Genomic DNA, 23,800 nt, shown 5'->3' with positions numbered 1-23,800 from the left:
CTCCGAGCGCTGAAATACCTCCCCGCATCTCTGGACCGGACCGCGTTTGATTCTGCCCCTGAGCCAAGGTGCACCTTGTGCTATCGACTGCCTGTCCTTCCCTGCCATCAATCCCCGTGTAAGTCAGTCTTGTCCCGTTTGTCTGTGGTCTGTCGGGGATAGATAAGACTGTGTTTAAGTGCCCATCTTTTCTGTGCTTTACCTCTTACCGTGTAATCTACCCCTTTTCTGCATCACCAATTATATCCTCCTCCGGAGGTCTTGAGAACTGTACCCCTTGTGTCGTGTCATTTATCCCAGCCGTTGTGTCCTTTCCTTCATTGATTTAGCATAGCGCGATTTGGCCAACGTTCGAGTGGAATCGGGCGGGATCGGGTTCTAATCGGGGAGTAACTGTTCGGACGCGGTAATACCAAACCGCTCGGTAAACTAACATCTAAAACCGCGTCTGTAACAATATATATATATAGATAGATAGATAGATAGATAGATATATAGATATATATATATATAGAGATATATATATAGAGATATATATATATATAGAGATATATATATAGAGATATATATATATATATATATATATATATATATATATATATATATATATAGAGATATATATATATATATATATATATATATATATATATATATATATATATATATATATATATATATATATATATATATATATATATATCAGTCACTATGCGACCTTCATATCATCAGTGGAGAACCGCCAGCAAGGTGTCCCATACAGCTGCTGCTGCACCTTGCTGGGAGCGATACGCACCGCCTGCCACGCGGTGACGTTATCTCTGGTATCCACTCATCATATGGAGTCGACCTGAATACTATATATATACTATATATAGTATTCTATATATATATATATATAATACTATATATATACTATATATAGTGAACTTACTATATATATATATATATATATATATATATATATATATATATATATATATACCTTCAACGATATCTTCAACAAAGCAAAAGAGCTGAGCTGACAAAGAAATGACACCTGCAATGTCAGCCTCACCTAAATTCCCAAGGTGGAAAACATACTATCCTTATCAGCCTTTACTTGATGAAATCCAGTAGTAATGCAGCAACATCATAAAAGTGTTTGTGTGTGTGTGTATATACATATATATATATATACACACACACATATATATATATAGATATATACACAGACTTGGCATTTAATATGGAATATTTTTTTGTGGGCGTGAACTTACTTTTCAAGATGACTTAGAACTAAAAGTTCATTGGAATTATGTTGAAATTATTCTAGATTTTGTTAATGTGACCTTTAAAAGAAACAAAAACCACATTTGACATTTCGAAGCAAATAAATTGATCCTTGAAAGTGATGTAAACTGATATCGAACTCAATTCACGGACAGCACTGTGTTAAACATCTGTACGTTTTCCAGAAGTATCTCTTTATTTTGCACATTCGCCAAAAATTTTTTTAAACAAAAACAAAAGTTAAATTACGACTAGGATTACGGACAGTAAAATTACAGTTCAGTACTTCGTGTATCCCCCACGAGCATTCAGGAGAGCACGTACACGTTGAGGCATGCTGTTCACGAGATTTGCCAAGGTTTGGACAGGAATAGCTTGCCATGCAGTTACAATAGCCTGCTGCATTTCACGCACAGAGGCAGGCTGCTGGTGCAAGTTGTCGATTTGACGCGTTAATTCTGCCCACAAGTTCTCTATCAGATTCATATCCGGGGACATGGCAGGCCACTCCATATGCTCTACACCACGGTCAGCAAGAAAGTGTTGGATAATGCGAGCACGATGAGGCCGTGCATTGTCATCTTGGAAGACAAAGTTTCCTCGAAAGGCTGCACGAACAAATGGGAGCAATGTTTCTTCCAGAATGGCCCTGTGCTTGAACTGGTTCAGGTTTCCATTCAGAACAACCAGGTCAGTTTTGCCCCCTGCATGAAAAGCAGCCCAAATGGTCACCCCATCACCTCCAGCTTGGACTCTTGGCACTATACAATCTTCGTTGTAGGCTTCATGCACTTGTCTGCGCACTCGGACACGGCCATATTGACGATAGACCAGAAACCTAGACTCGTCACTGAATGTCACGTGATTCCAGTGTCCTGGCTGCCATTGACGGTGCTCTCTGGCCCACTGCAATCGGTGCTGGCTGTGTTGTCTGGTCAGGCATGGCTTTCTCAGGGGACGCCTGGCACGATAGCCTGCTTGAACCAGTCGTTGGTTGACTAGCCTTCTGGATACAGGCACATTTGTCAGTTGCTGCCACTCAGCCCTAAGCCGATTAGCTGACTTGGTACGGCCATTGCGGACTAACCGGTGCAGCTGGCGATCATCCCTCCTTGTGGTTCTGCGGGGACGTCCTGACCTCGGTATTGGAGTTGGGACACCCCTCTGAGCATTTCGTTTGAGGATCTATGACACCTGACCTTGAGTGATGCCATACTGCCGAGCAATAGCACGCTGTTTCATGCCAGAATTTCGTAAAGCCACCACTAAATGACAAACAGCATTGTCGAGTTGACGGACCATCTCCAGGGTAAGCGGCAATAACTTTTGTAGACGTGCAGCAGTTGTTTTCCACTAATACAGAACGCAACAACCCTTATATACCCAATTGTGAAGCCAATCGTCAAATGTACCTGTCCGTACATTTTGTCACGCCACCTGTGATATAATCCTGTTATCGACTTCTTGCTGCGACAGACAATCAGTGACATGGTTCTTTTAACAAAGAAATCACCGAAGTGTAAAAGAAACTCACCAGATTGATATACCGTGTTCAGAATGTAAACCCAAGTCAAGAAAAGAAAAAAAATTCCATATTAAATGCCAAGTCTGTATATACATTAAAACATTGCTTCCATTTGCTCGTGCAGCCTTTCGAGGAAACTTTGTCTTCCAAGATGACAATGCACGGCCTCATCGTGCTCGCATGATCCAACACTTTCTTGCTGACCGTGGTGTAGAGCATATGGAGTGGCCTGCCATGTCCCCGGATATGAATCCGATAGAGAACTTGTGGGCAGAATTAACGCGTCAAATCGACAACTTGGACCAGCAGCCTACCTCTGTGCGTGAATTGCAGCAGACTATTGTCACTGCATGGCAAGCGATTCCTGTCCAAACCTTGGCAAATCTCATGAACAGCATGCTTCGACGTGTACATGCTCTCCTGAATGCTCGTGGGGGTTACACGAAGTACCGAACTGAAATTTTACTGTACGTAATCCCAGTCATAATTTAGCTTTTGTTTTTGTTGAAAAAAAATTTGTCTAATGTGCAAAATAAAGAGATACTTCTGGAAAACGTACAGAAGTTTAACACAGTGCTGTCCATGAATTCAGTTCGATATCAGTTTACATCACTTTCAAGGATCAATTTTTGTTTCGAAATGTCAAATGTGGTTTTTGTTTCTTTTAAAGGTCACATTAACAAAATCTAGAATAATTTCAACATAATTCCAATGAACTTTTGGTTCTAAGTCATCTTGAAAAGTAAGTTCACCCCCACAAAAAAAATATTCTATATTAAATGCCAAGTCTGTATATACATATATATATATATATATATATATATATATATATATATATATATATATATATATATATATATATATATATATATATATATATATATATATGCATTTCTGCTTATACACACATACATACGCATACATATACTTACGCTAACATTTGGGGTCTGCCTAGCAGGCACGTAAGACATCGGCCATTATAAAGCTCGCAGTGTTAAGTGTGAAAAGTTCTGAGGAGATTGCGGCTGCCTCAATAGCGCAGTGGGCTGTTGACGCGTAATCAACGGAGGTCCGTGGTTCGAGCCCCGCATTGAGTCAGAATTTTTTCACACTTCGCCCCTCACAGGAATTTGATTCCTGTTTATAAATATATATATATATATATATATATATATATATATATACATATATATATATATATATACACACACACACACACATACAGATCGGACCCCCAAACTTGACGGTGCAGCACGGCGCAGATCGAGTCCCATCACAGCACTTGCTGCACAACCTGTTAGTACCTGTGTGTGTATGTACACAGTATATATATATACTAGCGGGGTCACCCATGGGAATCCCACGGGCATGGATGTGTGTGACATTTCGACATATTGAGTTAGATGCTGCACATTCATTTTTACAAAATGGTTACTGGCAAGTCATCAGATCCAGAAATGGTGTGATGAACACAATTTATTTATTTCACATAATATGTGACCCCTCACTCCTCTCCACCTGACACTCTCCTGTCTCCACCTGACACTCTCCTGTCTCCACCTGACACTCTCCTCTCTCCACCTGACACTCTCCTCTCTCCACCTGACACTCTCCTCTCTCCACCTGACACTCTCCTCTCCTCTCCAATCCCTCACATTCCTCTCCTTTCCAATCCCTCACCTCTCCAATCCCTCACACTCCTCTCCTCTCCAATCCCTCACACGCCTCTCCAATCACGCCTCACACTCCTCTCCAATCACGCCTCACACTCCTCTCCAATAGCGCCTCACACTCCCCTCCAATCACTCATCTCCAATCGTGCCTCACACTCCTCTCCAATCATGCCTCACACTCCTCTCCAATCGCACCTCACACTCCTCTCCAATTGTGCCTCACACTCTCCAATCGCGCCTCACACTCTCCAATCGCGCCTCACACTCCTCTCCAATTGCGCCTCACACTCCTCTCCAATCGCGCCTCACACTCCTCTCCAATCGCGCCTCACACTCCTCTCCAATCACGCCTCACACTCCTCTCCAATCACGCCTCACACTCCTCTCCAATTGCGCCTCACACTCCTCTCCAATCACGCCTCACACTCCTCTCCAATCACGCCTCACACTCCTCTCCAATCGCGCCTCACACTCCTCTCCAATCGCGCCTCACACTCCTCTCCAATCGCGCCTCACACACCTCTCCAATCGCGCTTCACACTCCTCTCCAATCGTGCCTCACACTCCTCTCCAATCGCGCCTCACACTCCCCTCCAATCGCTCCTCACTCGCCTCTCCAATCGCTCCTCACTCGCCTCTCCAATCGGCTTTCCCCGTCTCGTTTCTCTCGTTTTTCTCCCGTCTCGTTCTTTTTCTTGCTCCAAATCGGCCCGTCTCGCCCGTCGGCCCGTCGGAATCGGAAATCGGCCTGTCTTGCTTTCGTGCTTGCGCGTAAATAAATTGTGTTCATTACACCATTTCTGGATCTGATGACTTGCCAGTAACCATTTTGTAAAAATGAATGTGCAGCATCTAAACTCAATATGTCGAAATGTCACACACATCCATGCCCGTGGGATTCCCATGGGTGACCCCGCAAGTTTGCATTGACGTTCGTCGATGGACTCGTTCGCCCGTCTCATTCGTTTTCTTGCTACATCCTGTTCAAGTCTGCGTTCTTCATCGATCGTCTCATTCATTTTGGAAATAGAAGTTTCCACGCAGCGCATGAATTGTCACGATCCTCAAGAGGAATTTGTCTCGTAATCATCAAATGATAAATGGCAAGTAAATTATATTGTGGAAAATTAAAGATTTCAAATAAACCTATTTAAAGTGTATGCGCACATAACTAATTTAAAAAAACGAAGAAATATCTCTCGGTAATTTCCTGAAACATATTTTACTTCCGGCTAATAATGTTGAATGAAATAAAAACGAAGAAATATATGTCGGCATCATTGTTGACGTTTTTGTGACGACTGTCATCAAACGAAAAAGTAATATATCTTAACGGAAGCAAAAGCGAATTTTTAATATATATCGACACGTTGCCGTCGGTGTCATGTTGGGCGGTGTATGATACACCATGACGCGATTTTTAAAAATATATCTCTGCATTTTCCCGCGTGTGTGGAATGTTCTCAATTATTGCTGACACCGAGTCCAAAACCATCGATAAAAATGAAATCATATGGTGAGTTAGATTGGAGATAAAGGCGTGAGAGAGACTCAATGGCCTTGAAGTTACAGGCCTTTGAGAATTCATTTCGTTCTATAAACGGCAACTTTCATCGGATTTTCTTCCCATTTTTTTTCAACCGAGTCGAAAACTATGTTAGCGACTGTGAAAAATGAAATGATATATCGAATTTTTAATATGTATCGACACAGGGTCCCCGCACGGGTGTACCGCTATGCTATATATATAATTTATTTTCAATGCATGTGTGAGAAGTGTTATGATTTATGGGAGCGAGACATGGGTAATGAACGTAGAGCAGCAACGAGGGCTGGAAAGGGTGGAAATGCGAATGGTTCGGTGGATGTGTGGAGTATCGTTGGGAGAGAGGAAGACAAATGATGAATTTCGAAAGATGATGGGAATAGAGCCTGTGATTGATGCTGTGAAGAGAAATAGGTTGAGATGGTTTGGTCATGTGTTGAGGAAGGATGAAAGTGACTGGTTGAGAAGAGTGATGGAAATGAATGTAGAAGGAAGTAGAGGACGGGGAAGACCGAGAAAGACTTGGCTAAAGGTGGTGGAAGAAGAAATGCGGGCAAGGGGGTTAACAAGGGCAAAATAAAATGCAGAAAATAGGGCAAAATGAAGAAGATTGTCATGGGGCCCGCAAGGCTAACCCCCGCTCTAGCAGGGAAAATGGCCTTAAAATGCCTGTTGTTGTGTTGTGTATTTATTTTCAATGCAGTTTATAGAAAGCACTGAACCTTTGATTCTTTAGGAGGTATGAAGGGCAGGAATAGAAGAGAGGCAGTGTCTGCGCCAGGACTAGGATGGCTGCCTTTTTATTTCGAGTCTCCACGAGCAAGGCGAGGAGTGGGATTCCGTCAGAGCAGAACTTATCGACACTGTGGGAAAGCAAAAGAGGGTTGGGTTCATGCAGCTCACCAGCAGAAGTAAGAGCAAAGGAAGGATGGAAATCTTCTGATTCTAAATCATCAGAAAACTGTGTGAATGACAAGTTATTGTACAAAACGTTAACTGTTCAGCCTAGTGGAGGTATGCACTCTACCGAGTGCCGTTCTAGTTTCTAACTGTGAATGTTCTCATTGGAGTAAAGGTTGAAAAATTAAATGGTCCTGAAAGTCTAAAGCCACACGTCAAACAATCAAAGCGAAATCAAATTGTGTGTGATGATTTGGTGCAATTATTTTATTTATTCACTTTTACACATCTTTTGGTGAGGAAGTAATTTTAAACTATGCCAAGAGATTAACAACATAAGGTAGGAACAACCTGTAGCCAATCGAGGTGATTGCGAAGGCCAGAAAGCACCCGAGAGGAATTTTCGCCTCCACAGCTGTCAGTAGATGATGGAGTTCCACATCGGACTTAAGGTCTGGGCCAAAGTTTGTGGTACAAGACCGAGGACCCAACACTTGAGGCCTGAGCTTGAATGCCAGACCCCAGGCCCAGCTGTGGAAAAGTTGCTCCGGGCTCGCTGTGGAGCGGATAAGGCTCCCAAGGTAAGAAACCTGTCATGGTGGATAGCTCAGCGAGGCTAATATCCCAAAGATAAATTCACCACATACATCTGCAAAGTTGTCCGTTTAAATTCAAAAGGTAAAAAGGTTACAGCAATACCAAAGTAGGAATTTATAACAGGTCAAACATTCTTTATATTTGATTGCTTAAAATCATGCAATCTGTGTATAGACAGCATACCTGCTTGATTCCCTCATTGACAAGACCAACATAAGGCTTGCCCAAAAGGGCATGCTGGTATGCCTCGATCAGCAGCAAGGCAACCTCGATGTGGGTGGCACAATCCAGCACCAGCGTTGCTTTCTAAATTGGCAGAAAGAATTGAAGAAAAGTAATTAGAAAATAATAATAATAATAATAATAAAATTATTAAAGGTATGCTTGGTTTACTGGGAATATCGTGCAAAAGGCGAACAGTACGACGTAATTTATATAAATCCAAAAGTGAGATTTTATGTGGCACCCTGGAGTACTAGAAATTGCCAGTCGAGCAACATTCAAACAAACTCAGTTGTATTAGATGAGATGTAACTTTCTGAGAGACAAGATAATAGCACAAGCAATTTCTCCAAAAGCCAATATTGAGATGTGTCATTACAACAAACAAGTTCTGAGAACTTTCATCGAAAATTTGCTATACCGAGACTGCCCCCTTACACCATCATCCCCCAACTCAAAAATGGGTGCCCATTACCTTTCAGCATGCGCAAGCATGACCCAACATGGCATTCCTAAAAATAAATTGGATATCAAAAACAATTCTACAATTCACACTACAGTATACAGTTTGACCTGTGTTTTGAATTTGCCCATAATAGCACTTAAACTGGCTTGTAGAGTTTGGCTTGTAAAAGAGTTTAACTTATAATATAATTGTCCATCAAAAGTGGCAGGACTCTACTTAACAGATATAGGCTGAACTGTAAAGCATGTACTTTCACAGCACTTAACAATTTATACTCCATAACAACAACAACAACAACAACAACAACAACAACAACAACAACAAGAAAGAGCAATCAGAGATTGCAGACCCTCGCCAGGACATGTTTTAGTTCTTTTTAAGGCTTTTGTGTTAAAACAAATATGGCGGCCGAACCATGTGACCGATGGTCATTATTATTTTTTCTCCACCAATTTATCCATTCACGACGCTCAATAAATTTCATCTTGGTTGGATGAAGTTTTGTACTTGTCGAATTATGACATCATTAATATGTTATTCCCCATGGAGAGTTCTTTACAATGAGCGGTGTCTCAATTTTTTCTATGCAGCGCTTTCAGAGATATAGAGGTGCAAAGTTTTTCGTTTTTTTCCAAGATGGCGCCTGTACCATGTGACCTATGATGTCATAATTATCCTTTGAAAATTCCACAGGAGGAGGTGCATCTTGTGGTGAAAATTTCCTGTCAATCGAACCAACGGTTGCACAGAAGATCATTCTGTGTGGACAAACAAACAGACAGACAAACAAGACTCAAATACAATACCCTCTCCTCTGGCGAGGGTAATAACTAGAGAGTTCATATAACACATTACCCCATGCTGCTTTGGGAAACAAGGACATGGGAGGATTTTACAAGGGGCAAATTTGATTGGTCGTGATGATGTAAAATACTGTAAAATTGTCAAAATACTGCTAAACGGAAGGGGCTTTAAAGTGCTAAAATGGCGATTTGTGTCCTAATGTTCAAGTACATAATTTAATTTAAGTAAAATAAAGATTTTAAAGATCGTAGGAAAAAATTCTGGAAGTTTACAGTTTAAGTTTCAGAAGTTTCCGGAAGTTGATGCGACACCTGATTTAACATGTGATATTAGTTATTCGTGCCTGTTGTCTGTGTCCTTTATGACATCCCAAAAAACTAAGTTTCCTTAGTACTCAGTTAACAGGGATTTTCAAGAATGTATCCCCAATGAATGGCAAGGCCCTCCTGCATATACTTGAACACTGCATAGGGTATCGTGTTCTATTAACTCTCCAGTCAATTTTGTTTGGCTGCCAGGCAGACAGAGAAAATAATTATGCGCTCCTCTTTGTACAAGTGCGATCAGGAATAATGTAGAGCCAAAGTGCTGCTAAATTACAGGTTTGTTTTTCGACTCATGTTCCCATTCTTCTTTAAAAATTAATATATAGCTAGCCGTCGCTGCACATGGGAGGGAAATGGGGGAGGGGGAGAGGAGGAAGGTTTGGGTTACGTGCAAACACATAAAACACCTTGAAAATATTTATATCGATAATTGAAATTAAGTTGTTCCTTGATCATAAACAGATGTTTGTAGACAGAAGGACAGACAGACAGAAGTGAAACAATTGCTTAGCCCCACTTTTCGCTGAACCAATAATAATAATCAATAATGAAATCAACTGGAGATGCCAATTATAACTGCGAGTAGTTATGACGGGTACCGAATGACACCCATTCCAACGACTATGCCATCCTACGACAATGCCACCCCACACCGCCCATTCCAATGACATGCCGTGCCATGCCGCTGTCTTTCCACAACCCCTGTTCTAACGACGATGCCATCTTATTACATAATTTTTCTCAAACTATATCTCTCTTGCCCAGTCGATCCCAAGAACTGCCACTTATAACTGCGAGCAGTGATTTCTATGTGGTGCATGTGGGCACTTCCAAAACTGCGATCCACGAGAAATAAAGTTTGAAAAGTATGATGCCATAGTTCACGTGGCTTCGCAGCCATATTGGATTGAAGGAGAACGTTCAAAAATATTTTTCTCTGGAACCATTTCACCGATTGATGCGAAACTTCAAACATATCATCAACCACCTATGTGGTAAACATTTGCATAACAATGATGACACAAGTCACATGGTTTGACAGCCATATTGGATTGAAGGAAAACCTTTAAAAAGTTAGTCTCTGAAACCACTTAACCGATGATGTTTTAGTTATCAAACTTTTATCCCCATGGGTACTTGATGATATACATGAAGTTTTGCATTGATTGGTCTAGGCTAGACAGGACTCAGGGGTCGGCAACCTTAGGCACGCGTGCCACTATTGGCACGCGGCAGCGTAATCATTGGCACACTGCCGAAAGCAGTGCCCTCTCCGCTGCATGCCAAATCACCTCTTGAACAGCCATTGGCTGTTGTGCGTGTTGCACTATAACAGTATTCCGGTGTGATGGTGCACTGGTACAAGGTGATGAGGTAGATGGATCAGAGCAGAGTCACCATTCCAATTCCAAATTATTTTACTGGAATAATAATCAAAGATGATTGATGAAAGATGAAAGATGAAATCAAAGATTTTTGACATTTGTTTCCAATGCAATACTTTGTAAATGAGTTACTGAAAGCAGTGTTTTGAAATGGGGTCCATGCATATAATTTGTAACCTCATTGGGGACAAATTTTACAATGATAAAATGATCATTACAATGTCCTTGTTGGAACCCATCTGTGGATCGGTCCCATCGGCCGATGGGTCTGACCCGTTTGCAGATCCGCAGATGGGCGACCCATCTGTGGATCCGCAAACGGGTCAGACCATCGCTGAGGGCCTCATAGAATCACATAGGGCCTCATATTATCACACTGAGGGCCTCATAGAATCACATAATGCGTTATTGTGTTTATATAATTGACAATGCCCCGATTACGAAGCCACACCTTCATCTTTAGCTTTGGGGTGATTAAGGCATGCCAGGAATTGCTATATATACAATGGAGAGCTGCGTCTGCCAGTGCCACCAGCGAAGTAGACCAGCGTTTTTAAATGGAGCGACATTATCTTATTTTTATCTTATCGACAAACGGTTATCGACAAACCACATGTCACGGACTGCTTTATAAACATTTATGACATCAATTGCTTATTTTTAGGTTCAAATAAACATACTCATCCACCATTGATGCATACACATTCCTTCAAGGTGAACAACACATCCGCAGATGGCGCAGACCCATCGGCCGATGGGTCTGCATTGTCATTTCTCGTGCATCCACAGATGGGTCGCCCATCTGCGGATCCGCAAACGGGTCAGACCCATCGGCCGATGGGACCGATCCACAGATGGGTTCCAACATCCTGATTATGAGAGATAAATGTTTCTTTAAAATGTTGTTGCCATGCATGTAGCCTATATGGATGGAATAAAATTCCATGTCTGTTGGAAATATTTTTTTGATGTGGTGTCATAATTAAACTTAATGTTAAACTTAATGTTGATATGGCACACTAATTAACAAGAACATTTCAAGCTGGCACTTCATGTCAAACTTGATAGGAGAGAATTTTTTTTAAAGTTTTTGCTTTTATGTAATATGGCTGCCAGACCACATAACTTATGATATTTTAGTTATCAAACTTTATATAGCATGAGTAGATTATATACTGTATATAAAGTTTTGCATCAAACTCTTAAGCAGGTTTGGAGAAGCTGATTTTTAAAGGATTTATTTCATTCTAATATGGCAGCCCAAATATATGACCTATGACTTCATAAATATAAACCCTAACTCAAATTGGGTAGTTGATCACATCCAGGGTGCTTCAAATAAATGTTAACACTTATATGGGATTATATATCAGAAGTGTTCACATGTTTTGAAGCACCCTGTATATAGATTTGCATTGATCGGATAAGATTCGTTTTTCTATCCAAAATGGCTGCCACACCACTTGACCGAAGACGTCATCGTCAGCACAATATATGCCACAAGGTTAGTCGATTGTGTCTGTAAATAAAGTAAAGGGCTTATGGCCTGCACCATGTATTAGCTCTTAAAATAGCTATTCATATTCTTTGTACTTTAAAAATAACTCCAAACCAAAAGAAAAATAAGAAAAGCAGCCACAACGTTTCGGGCAGCATGCTCCACCCATCAAAAGGAGGAAGTAACTGGAACAAATGGGATGCAAAGTTTATAAGAACTGCACACCCCCTATTGCCTGGTTGTTGTGGGATGCTGATTGGTTGTTCATTGTGTATTGCTGATTGACCAGTGTAGTTTTGTTCATCATGATCCCAACAGATAAGTAGTTGAGGTAGTGGTCAGTGTGAGTTGGCTTCCTGTATACTTTGTGAGAGGGCTTGCCATTTGGAGATTTGGTAATGAGGACGTCAAGAAAAGAAATTGACGATGGTTGTTGCTCGACTTCCATGGTGAACTTAACATTTCAGAGCCGAATGTTAATGTGCTGAAGAAAAGTGTTGATATCTCTCTTGTCTTGTTGCCATATAACAAAGATGTCATCGACATAATATAGCCAGAGCTTTGGTAGAAATGGTGTCAAGAGGCAGGCTGAGCACTCAAAGTCTTCCATGAAGAGGTTTGCTAATATGGGTAAGAGTGGAGAACCCATAGCTGCGTCTTCCTTCCATTTGTTGGTAGAACGAGTCTCGCTATTTGAAAGATGTAGAATTGAGAGACATAAGCAGGAGGTCATAAATTTGATCTGGTGATAGACCAATATGTTGCTGAAGGGTGGTCTTTTTGTAGACGGTGTTTGATGATAGAACATGTCTGTGGAACAGGGATGCTGGTAAAAAGTGATTCTATGTCGAAACTGATGAGGGTATTAGAGGGGGAGAATGTCAAGCTGCTGGATGTGCTGAATGAAATGTTCTGAGTTTATAACGTGGTATGCCTGTAAAGTTTTGCATCAATCAGTTCAGCGGTTTTAGAGAGGATTTAAAAAAGATTTTCCTTCGTAGCACCATCATCACCAGGTCATCAGCGTATGTGATCTCCTTTAAGGAGATAGCACTTACGTCTGGTGCCCTTAGATGTGCTGTACGCTCATACAACTCTTGCATGAGACACTCGGTATAGAGCCTGAAGAGTGTAGGGGACAACGAACAGCCTTGTCATACTCCGACTGATGTCTCAAACTCGCCTGTCATCCGGCCTTTTCAACAAAGCTGACCATTCGAGTTGATGTAGATTTCCTCAAACAGTCGCATCATATTCTCTTCTATATCAAGATCCCACAGTTTCACAAACAGTAGTGTGCGGTTGACAGAGTCAAATGCCTTCTTATAGTCAACAAAGACCAGGTGGAGAGGGCGTTTGCCTGCGTAGTAACCTTCAGCCACACCCTTCAGAAAGCAGATCCCATCAGTTGAGCCCTTGCCACGTGCAAACCACATTGGGTGTCTCTCACTTCGATGCTGGCAGTTCTTTCCAGTCTGCATTGACAAACATTGAGAATGATCTTACTTGCATGGCGGATAAGTGCAAGCGTTCTGTCATTGCCACACAGACCTCTATTGTTATTTTTGTGCAAAGCAATATACACCGACTTGATCGACGGTGGGCACTTCCAAGTGATCCAGATGTTACATACTGCCTTGTGCAGGGTTTCAAATACTTCTTGTTCCTGTGCCGCAGCTTCAAGATCTTCCTATGTGACATCATCAACTCCGGTAGTCTTATACAAGTGCCTGAATAGCTTTCTTAGTTTCTTCCGGTGTGGGTATATTTCGTTCAACCTTAATTGTGCGTTGGGGCGGACGTGACCGGTTGATTCAAATAGCTCCTCAGGATATTGATGCCAATGCTGTATTTCTTCTTCGACCGTCTACATGGCAGGTCAACCATACACTAGAAATTGATGAGTTGTGTGTGCGCATGTGTGTGGCATGTTTTTTGTGGAGCAGCTTTCTGATGTGGAATGTGATACACCAAAATGTCGTTATGATCTGCTGAGTTGATTAGGCTAATTAACTACAAATAATCCGGAAGAGTTCCCATGTTTCTAAACACACGCCATGTTAAGGTGTATAGAGCAGTTTAATAAGTCCTTCCATGACATGGCATTCTAATTACAAAAACGATGATTTTCTAAGCAGTACAGCAGGTAGGTATGCTACATGGTTGTGAAGCCCAATGAAAATTTGGTCCAATAGACCTACGGGTCCACTAGTACCTGTAAAGTTTCGCCTCGATCTGTTCAGCCATTTCAGAGAAGATTTTAGGTTTCAAAAAAAAAAAAAAAAAAAAAAAAAAAAAAAATATATATATATATATATATATACACATACATACTGTATATATAATATATATATATACTGAAACGCAAAAGAAACTTACCACCTTTGAAACCTTTAAATATCAACAATAACACTGCGTGTAGGAAATGTGTGAACTTATTTGTGGACAATAGTGTCCTCACTGTCAGACAAAACGGTCACGGATGGTCACTTGAAACTTCAATGGTCACTTCATAGCACAGCTGTTGAACAGCCGTTTTGACTGTCAGTGATTAGCCAAGGGGTACGGGATGATTTTAATGAGCTGCACGTGATGTCTTGATATTGGCTTTAAAAAGGCCAGTGCAAAATGGGCATTTCAATCAACATGCCACGATTGTCAAGGGATCAACAGCAGCGTGCCCTGGGCATGCTGCAAGGCGGACTGAGCTACCGTGAGGTGGCACGTCGCCTTGGCTGTTCACACCAGACGATATCGGCCCTGGTGGACAGAGACACCCTCCACAACTCTGCAGATGACAGACCTCGATCAGGGAGGCCAAGAGTCACCACTGCAAGGCAGGACAGGCAGATGGTCCGAAGTCACCTGCGGGATCGATTCCATCCAGCATCCCGCACTGCGGCAGAAACTCCGGGGCGTGCAAACCCACGGATCTCCAATGATACTGCACGAAGACGACTGCATGACTATGGTCTGACTGCCAGAAGACCATACAGAGGCCCCGTGATGACGGCTGCCCATCGCCGCAACCGGCAGAGATGGTGCCAGCAGCATCAGCGGTGGACCTTGGCGCAGTGGAACGAGGTCGCTTTCAGCGATGAGTCAAGGTTCTGTGTGGACAGTCCTGATGGGCGTGAGCGTGTCTGGAGAAGAACTGGCGAGCGATATGCCGATTGTTGCGTGCGTCAAGCCAACAGGTGGGGTTGGCCCAAGTGTGATGGTGTGCGCCGCCATATCAGGCCGGTACAGGACGCCACTGGTGGTTGTGGATGGGAATCTTAACGCCCAGCGGTATGTGGATAACATCCTGCGACCTCATCTGCTGCCATTCCTGCTAGACCACCCAGAACTGAGAACCTTTCAGCATGACAACGCTCGTCCCCATGCTGCTCGCTTTACCACTGCATTTCTCCAAGGCGAGAACATCAACACCATGCAGTGGCCTGCGCTCTCCCCTGACCTGAATCCCATAGAGCACCTGTGGGATGAGCTTGGGAGACGCGTAGTTGGCAGGGCCAGGACACGGGCAGAGCTGCTTCAGACATTGAGGACTGAGTGGGACAGAATCCAGCAGCAATCCATCCAAAGACTGGTAGGCAGTATACGCCGACGATGCACTGCCTGTATCCAAAACAATGGTGGCCACACACGCTATTGAAAGGGGACTGACATTGCACCCTGTGCTGTTCTGTACTGTAGAACAAACTGATGAGATGGTGTATCTTGGTCAAAAACTTGACATGTCATCAATAAAATGCCAATGTTTCAATTAGCAATTGTTGGACGGAATCGATCCCGCAGGTGACTTCGGACCATCTGCCTGTCCTGCCTTGCAGTGGTGACTCTTGGCCTCCCTGATCGAGGTCTGTCATCTGCAGAGTTGTGGAGGGTGTCTCTGTCCACCAGGGCCGATATCGTCTGGTGTGAACAGCCAAGGCGACGTGCCACCTCACGGTAGCTCAGTCCGCCTTGCAGCATGCCCAGGGCACGCTGCTGTTGATCCCTTGACAATCGTGGCATGTTGATTGAAATGCCCATTTTGCACTGGCCTTTTTAAAGCCAATATCAAGACATCACGTGCAGCTCATTAAAATCATCCCGTACCCCTTGGCTAATCACTGACAGTCAAAACGGCTGTTCAACAGCTGTGCTATGAAGTGACCATTGAAGGTTCAAGTGACCATCCGTGACCGTTTTGTCTGACAGTGAGGACACTATTGTCCACAAATAAGTTCACACATTTACTACACGCAGTGTTATTGTTGATATTTAAAGGTTTCAAAGGTGGTAAGTTTCGTTTGCGTTTCAATATATATATATATGTATGTATGTATGTATGTGTATGTATATGTATATGTATATGTATATATATATATATATATATATATATATCAGGTGCCCACATCATATGCCCACATCAGTACATCACCCACATCAGTAGATCACCCACATCAGTAGATCACCTACATCAATAGATCCCTAACCTCGGTCATGGATCTACATCAGGAGATTACCTCCATCAGTAAATCACCCACATCAGTAGATCACCTCTATCAGTAAATCACCCACATCAGTTGATCATCTGCATCAGTAGATCACCCACATCAGTAGATCCCTAACCTCGGTCATGGATCTACATCAGGAGATTACCTCCATCAGTAGATCACCCACATCAGTAGATCACCTCTATCAGTAAATCACCCACATCAGTAGATCATCTGCATCAGTAGATCACCCACATCAGTAGATCACCTACATCAATAGATCACCGACATCAGTAGATTACCTACATCAACAGATCACCTGCATCAGTAGATCCCTAACCTCGGTCATGGATCTACATCAGGAGATCACCTCCATCAGTAAATCACCCACATCAGTAGATCACCTGCATCAGTAGATCACCTGCATCAGTAGATCACCCACATCAGTAGATCCATAACCTCAGTTGCGTCCAGTCAGTCATTCGATCAAAGCATCATCACGATTCAAACGTTACTCGCTGGAGGATTTCATTTACTGTATATACAGTATATATCTATCTATAATTCCACTAATCTCTGTGTGTGTGTGTGTGTGTGTATGTCTGTGTGTGTGTTTGTTTGTCTGTGACCGCTGTTTCTCGACAACCACGGGTCCGATATACTTGCAACTTGCCAGGTATATTGCTGGGGACCCGAGGATGTGCCTTTTCAAGGTTTGAAATTAATCGGACAAGTAGTTACCGAGCTATGTCCAAAAAACGATTCAACCAATCAGAGAGCAGCGAGCTATCACGTGTGCCGAACGTGGCGAACAGACTCTGCCTCGGACGGCACATTTGAGAGCGTATTCATTTATTTCACGTTGGCAAACTATGTTGGCGTTAAACTATGTTTTAAAACTAATTAAAACTAATTTGCGATTCATCGTAACTGCGATTTGCGACCTTCCGGACAGTGAAGACTTCACTTCCGGCAGCCAATCACAGAACGCGTTGTTGCGAGCCGAGCCGAGCGCGTGCGCCATTACGGTTCGTAATTCGATTTCTTCCGGAGAAAATAATAATTTCTCGATTTCTTATGCGCATTATTTCTCCCAGAGCGAAGGGCGGAAGCGAAGAGCGTTGTTTTTTTTGTTTACGGGCGTACGGGCGGGGTAGAGCGTACGGGTAGCGTTTTTTTTTTTTTTTGGCAAGGAACGGGCACCCACGTACGGGCACGTCCTAGGGCATGCCCGTACTATATATATATCTAAAATTATATCCCCCCCCTCTATTTACATGAAATGGTTTGGTCCAAAGCGAACGGCCTGCGAGTACGGTGACAATCCCCCCCCTCTATTTACATGAAATGGTTTGGTCCAAAGCGAACGGCTTGCGAGTACGGTGACAATCCCCCCCCTCTATTTACATGAAATGGTTTGGTCCAAAGCGAACGGCTTGCGAGTACGGTGACAATCCCCCCCCCCCCTCTATTTACATGCAATGGTTTGGTCCAAAGCGAACGGCTTGCGGAGTTTGGTAAAGAAATCGCCATTGCGTGCACAAACGGGCAGGAAAGCGAAAGAATCGCAAATTAGTTTTAATTAGTTTTAAAACATAGTTTAACGCCAACATAGTTTGCCAACGTGAAATAAATGAATACGCTCTCAAATGTGCCGTCCGAGGCAGAGTCTGTTCGCCACGTTCGGCACACGTGATAGCTCGCTGCTCTCTGATTGGTTGAATCGTTTTTTGGACATAGCTCGGTAACTACTTGTCCGATTAATTTCAAACCTTGAAAAGGCACATCCTCGGGTCCCCAGCAATATACCTGGCAAGTTGCAAGTATATCGGACCCGTGGTTGTCGAGAAACAGCGGTCACAGACAAACAAACACACACACAGACATACACACACACACACACACACACACACACAGAGATTAGTGGAATTATAGATATATATATATATATATATATATATATATATATATATATATATATATATATATATATATATATATATATATATATATATATATATATATATATATCTATAATTCCAGTAATCTCTGTGTGTATGTATGTATGTATGTATGTATGTATGTATGTCTGTGACCGCTGTTTCTCGACAACCACGGGTCCGATATACTTTAAACTTGCCAGGTATATTGCTGGGGACCCGAGGATGTGCCTTTTCAAGGTTTCATATTAATCGGACAAGTAGTTAGCGAGCTATGTCCAAAAAACGATTCAACCAATCAGAGAGCAGCGAGCTATCACGTGTGCCGAACGTGGCGAACAGACTCTGCCTCGGACGGCACATTTGAGAGCGTATTCATTTATTTCACGTTGGCAAACTATGTTGGCGTTAAACTATGTTTTAAAACTAATTAAAACTACTTTGCGATTCTTTCGCTTTCCTGCGCGTTTGTGCACGCTATGGCGATTTCTTTACCAAACTCCGCAAGCCGTTCGCTTTGGACCAAACCATTTCATGTAAATAGAGGGGGGGGATTGTCACCGTACTCGCAAGCCGTTCGCTTTGGACCAAACCATTTCATGTAAATAGAGGGGGGGGATTGTCACCGTACTCGCAAGCCGTTCGCTTTGGACCAAACCATTTCATGTAAATAGAGGGGGGGGATATAATTTTAGATATATATATAGTACGGGCATGCCCTAGTATATATAAAGCAGTAAAGTATGTTTGTTTGTTTGTTTGTTTGTCCTCTTATAACTCGAGAACTACTCATCGCAGAGCAAAACCAAAGGCATATTCGGAATCAGTACGTCTCAGAGCAACAACAGCACACATTAAAATTTAAAAAACGTCGCGTTTAAAAATTATGACGTCATCAGCGTATTTCGGAACGTTAATTTTTCAACTTCATATTCGGAATCAGTACGTCCCAGAGAAACTTCGTAACATTAATTTTTCAACTTCATCCGATTGACATGGGACCAACGGCATGTGACAGAGAGTGAAACATTTATTTGACGACAATGACTTCCGACTTCCGGGTTCGGAATGCGGGACCAATGCCATTTGACAGGGGAATAAAAAATAAATGCGACATTCAATTGACGACAATGACTTCCGACTTGACTCCCCCCTCCCCTCCCTCTCTCCCCTCCCCTCTCCCCCCCTCCCCCCCCTCTCCCCTCCCCCCCTCTCCCCTCCCCCCCCTCCCCCCCCGTTCCCCTCCCCCGCCCGGCAATGCCGGATACCTCTGCTAGTATACACATATATATATATATATATATATATATATATATATATATATATATATATATATATATATATATATATATAGCTGCTATACTACATCACTGACGGCGTCATAAATTTAATTCTCCACCAATTTCTTCGTAGATAACCCTCAAAATTTTTCATAATGATCAGATAAAGAATTTGAAAAATTTAATTATGGCATCATTATGGCACTAATGATGCCACCCTTATCAAATGTTATTCCCAATGCAGAGTTCCTGATCTGTACAATGTTTCAATTTTTTTCATTGAGCTGTTCTAGAGAAGATGTCCAAAGTTTTTCCTTTTCTTCCATCATGGCTGCCATACCACATGACCTATGACATCATAGTTATGAAACAATATCCATGGATAGGTGCTTCTATGGTGAAAGTTGTGGCATTTTGTTGAAAGCAGTTGCTGAGGAAATACATTAAAATGTGAATAAAGGTGAAAAAGTGAGGAAGGAAGAAAACAAAAATCCATACAAAAACAATAGGGTACCTTTCGGTACACTAATAAGTGACCCAATAATAATCCTAATACTGCATCTCCACAACATCACTGTTTAAAATAGAAACACTTAAATATGATGGCACCAGAAAGTGCTTTGTGTCAGACAGAAAGTAGAATGAGCAGAGAGACATTGCAGATGCTCACATCTAGGCCAAATCCCCAGTGCATATCCTCCAGGACAAGGCATGCCAGCTTGTTCTGCAAGCTGTTAAGTTCATGCTCCACCAGCCATTCACCAAGTGTTACAATGTCAGCTGAAGTGGGCTTCCAAAGTGCAAGGGGAAGCTCTTTGAACAGGAACAGGCAGGCCTAGAGGTTGATCAGTGAGAGACAGAGGGAGAGAGGGAGAGAGGGAAAGAGGGAAAGAGGGAGAAAGGGAGAGAGGGAGAGAGGGAGAGATGGAGAGCAGGAGAGGGAGAGGGAGAGAGCATAACAGAATTGTCTGGATAGTGGCAAGATTCAGCAAGGGTCTGTTCAAATGTAGTTGATAATTTCAGCACAAAAGCATCAGTCTGCATTGGTGGCACTGGGAAATAAAATGGTTCAAGCTACAGTCATGGCCAAAAATATTGGCATTCTTGCACTTTTTTCAAATAATGAACCATTTCTTCCAGAAAATTGTTGAAATAAAAAATCCTTTTGGTATCCACAAATGTATTTCTTTGGTTTACAGTGGAACAAAACAAGAAAAGCTGAAAAAATTACGAAATCTTAGCTAATTCCACACAGAAATCCTAAAATGGCCCGGACAATATTATTGGCACCTTTCAGAAGTTGTTAGAAATAATTAGATTTCAAGCAGGTGATTCTCCTTTACTTTGGAATTGAACTCACCTGTGGTGAGTTGTAGGTGCTGCAATATAAAAATCACTCATTCAACCAGTTTGAATAGACAAAAGGAGTCACTCTGCTGTTTTGTGTCACTGTGTGTACCGCAATGAGCATGGAGAAAAGAAAGAAAACCAGAGAATTGTCTGAGGAGGTCAGACACAAGATTGTATCCATTAATGGACAATCTCAAGGCTACAAGTCCATCTCCAGAGACCTTGATGTTCCTGTGCCACCGTACACAATGTTATCAGGAAGTTTAAGCCCATGGCACTGGAGCTAACCTCCCTGGACGTGGCCGCAAGAGAAAACCTGATCGAAGATTGCAGCGAAGGATTGTTCGAATGGTGGAGAAAGCACCTCGATTAACTGCCAAACATATTCAAGCTGACCTTCAGACACAAGGTACGACAGTTTCAACTTGCACCATTCGTCGCCAACTCAATGAAAGGGGTTTCTATTGTAGGAGACCCAGGAGGACCCCACTGCTGAGAGAGAGAGACATAAGAAAGCCCGATTGGAGTTTGCCAAAAAACACCTGAATAAGCCAAAATCCTTCTGGGAGAATGCCCTGTGGACAAATGAGACCAAATTAGAGCTTTTTTGTCAAGCACATCATCTTTATGTTTACAGAAAACAAAATGAATCCTTTAAAGAAAGAACACCTTCCCAACAGTCAAACAGGGAGGAGGTTCAGTGATGTTTTGGGGTTGCTGTGCTGCCTCTGGCACTGGGTGCTTTGAATGTGTGCATGGCATCATTAAATTAGGAGATTACCAAGGCATTTTGGAGCGCAATGTTGAACCCAGTGTCAGAGAGCTGGGACTTTGTCGAAGATCATGGGTCTTGCAGCAGGGCAATGACCCCAAACACACTTCAAAAAGCACCCAGGAATGGTTCAAGACAAAACGCTGAACTGTTCTGAAGTGGCCAGCTATGAGTCCAGATCTAAATCCCATTGAACACCTGTGGGGAGATCTAAAAAACAGCAGTTGGGAGAAGGCACCCTTCAAATCTGGGAGAACTAGAGCAGTTTGCAAAACAAAGAGTGGGCCAAACTGCCAGTAGAGAAGTGGAGGAAGCTCATTCATGGCTAAAGGAAGTGCTTGACTGCAGTTATTTTGTCCAAAGGCTGTGATACCAGATATTAAGTCTTGGGCGTCAATAATTTTGTCATTACCATTTCTTTTTGTTTTCTGATTGAAAAGGATATATTAAGTTCTGAATCAAAAACAAAGGTTCTGTAATATTAACAGTGAAACAAAAAATTGTGGAGACCAAATACTTTTGTCAATTTCAACTTATTTTTAGAGAAAATTGTGAGTTATTTTAAAAAGTGCAAGAGTGCAAATATTTTTGGCTATGACTGTATCTGCCAGAAAGGAATTTAAGGTGCTGACATTCCAGGCTTTACCTTTTGTCCGAGGCAGGAAAAAAATGGTTGTTCCGGCGAAGGATAAAGCCTGAAACGTCAGCACCTTGTATTCCTTTACAGTGGATAACTCAAACCATTTTATTCTTGCGTTTTCATTCAGATGTTCAGAACACCTTAAGAGTGATTCATTGAAACGAGCAGATATACAAAGATGGCACTTCATTGGTACTTATAGCCGAGCAGAGCAAGTTGCTGAATTGGAAGCCTGGATGACACTAGGTAACATTTACCATGCCAACATCCTGCAAAGTGTCCTTAGTTCTCGCCAAAAGTAGAGTTATGAGCCAAGGGTGTACGGCCGTCAAGGCTGGTAGGAGCTCCCGGCCAACTTTCGAACACAGCTCTCGGGTCGACGTACTCACATAGGAAATCTAGTGGGTGAAGAACCGTGGCGTGATGTCATAATTATTCCTGTTGCACAACAGCATTGTACTCAAAGATTTACTTTAAAAAGTCAAACAAGAAAGAGATCTGTCTGCATCACAATTGAATATGAAAATAGCTTGACAATTTGTACAATCTTTTTTCAAACATGCATGAAAAGTACTTTCTTTCACCAAACCGGCCTATTTCAGTTCACTGAAGGATGGTAACATTCCTTAACTCACACAGTAAGACTGGCATGCTAGCCACGTTTGCCAAGTGCAACAATATGACCAGAGTGTCGGCAATAGCTCACCTTCACTTTGTTGGAAGACACTGTGTGATCTTTACCATCCGCTAACAATATAGGAGACCCAGAGCTTAATGTCAATCTGAGGTACAACACTATACGCGATGCAGTGCCCTGCTTGTGGAACAGAAATTCAACAGTTCAAAGACGGGCCAAAAATCCAATCCAGACCAGCTCTATCTCACCCTCTCTCTGTTCTCTTCACCCTCTCTTTTGCTCAAGGCCATCTGCCATCTGCTTGGAAATCAGCCAACATTACCGCTTTACACAAAAAGGTGCAAATCAGATCCTTGCAACTATATACCAATCAGCCTGCTCCCAATAATCAGCAAGGTCAAGGAATCCATCATCACTTCTGAAATTAAATCCTTCCTCTTCTCCAATGGCTTGATCTCGGGTCATCAATTTGGATTCAGACCTGGT

The 23,800-nt window shown here is 42.4% G+C and overlaps 1 protein-coding gene across 1 annotated transcript in view; it reads right to left on the bottom strand.

The window, feature by feature from the left end:
* Positions 1–23,800, bottom strand: part of EPG5 (ectopic P-granules 5 autophagy tethering factor) — a 90,327-nt gene that overhangs the window by 36,153 nt on the left and 30,374 nt on the right. Inside the window, exons 15-19 of the mRNA XM_068108534.2 lie at positions 22,935–23,075; positions 20,586–20,750; positions 7,694–7,816; positions 7,265–7,503; positions 6,736–6,876 (exon numbers count right to left, since the gene is read on the bottom strand). Of these exons, the coding sequence (XP_067964635.2) occupies positions 6,736–6,876; positions 7,265–7,503; positions 7,694–7,816; positions 20,586–20,750; positions 22,935–23,075 (809 nt within the window). The remainder of the gene's footprint in view (positions 1–6,735; positions 6,877–7,264; positions 7,504–7,693; positions 7,817–20,585; positions 20,751–22,934; positions 23,076–23,800) is intronic.

Source organism: Myxine glutinosa, chromosome 2 (assembly GCF_964187855.1).
Source record: "Myxine glutinosa chromosome 2, kmMyxGlut1.1, whole genome shotgun sequence".
NCBI classification, from domain to species: Eukaryota; Metazoa; Chordata; class Myxini; order Myxiniformes; family Myxinidae; genus Myxine; species Myxine glutinosa.
This window is presented reverse-complemented; position numbering and strand designations above follow the sequence as displayed.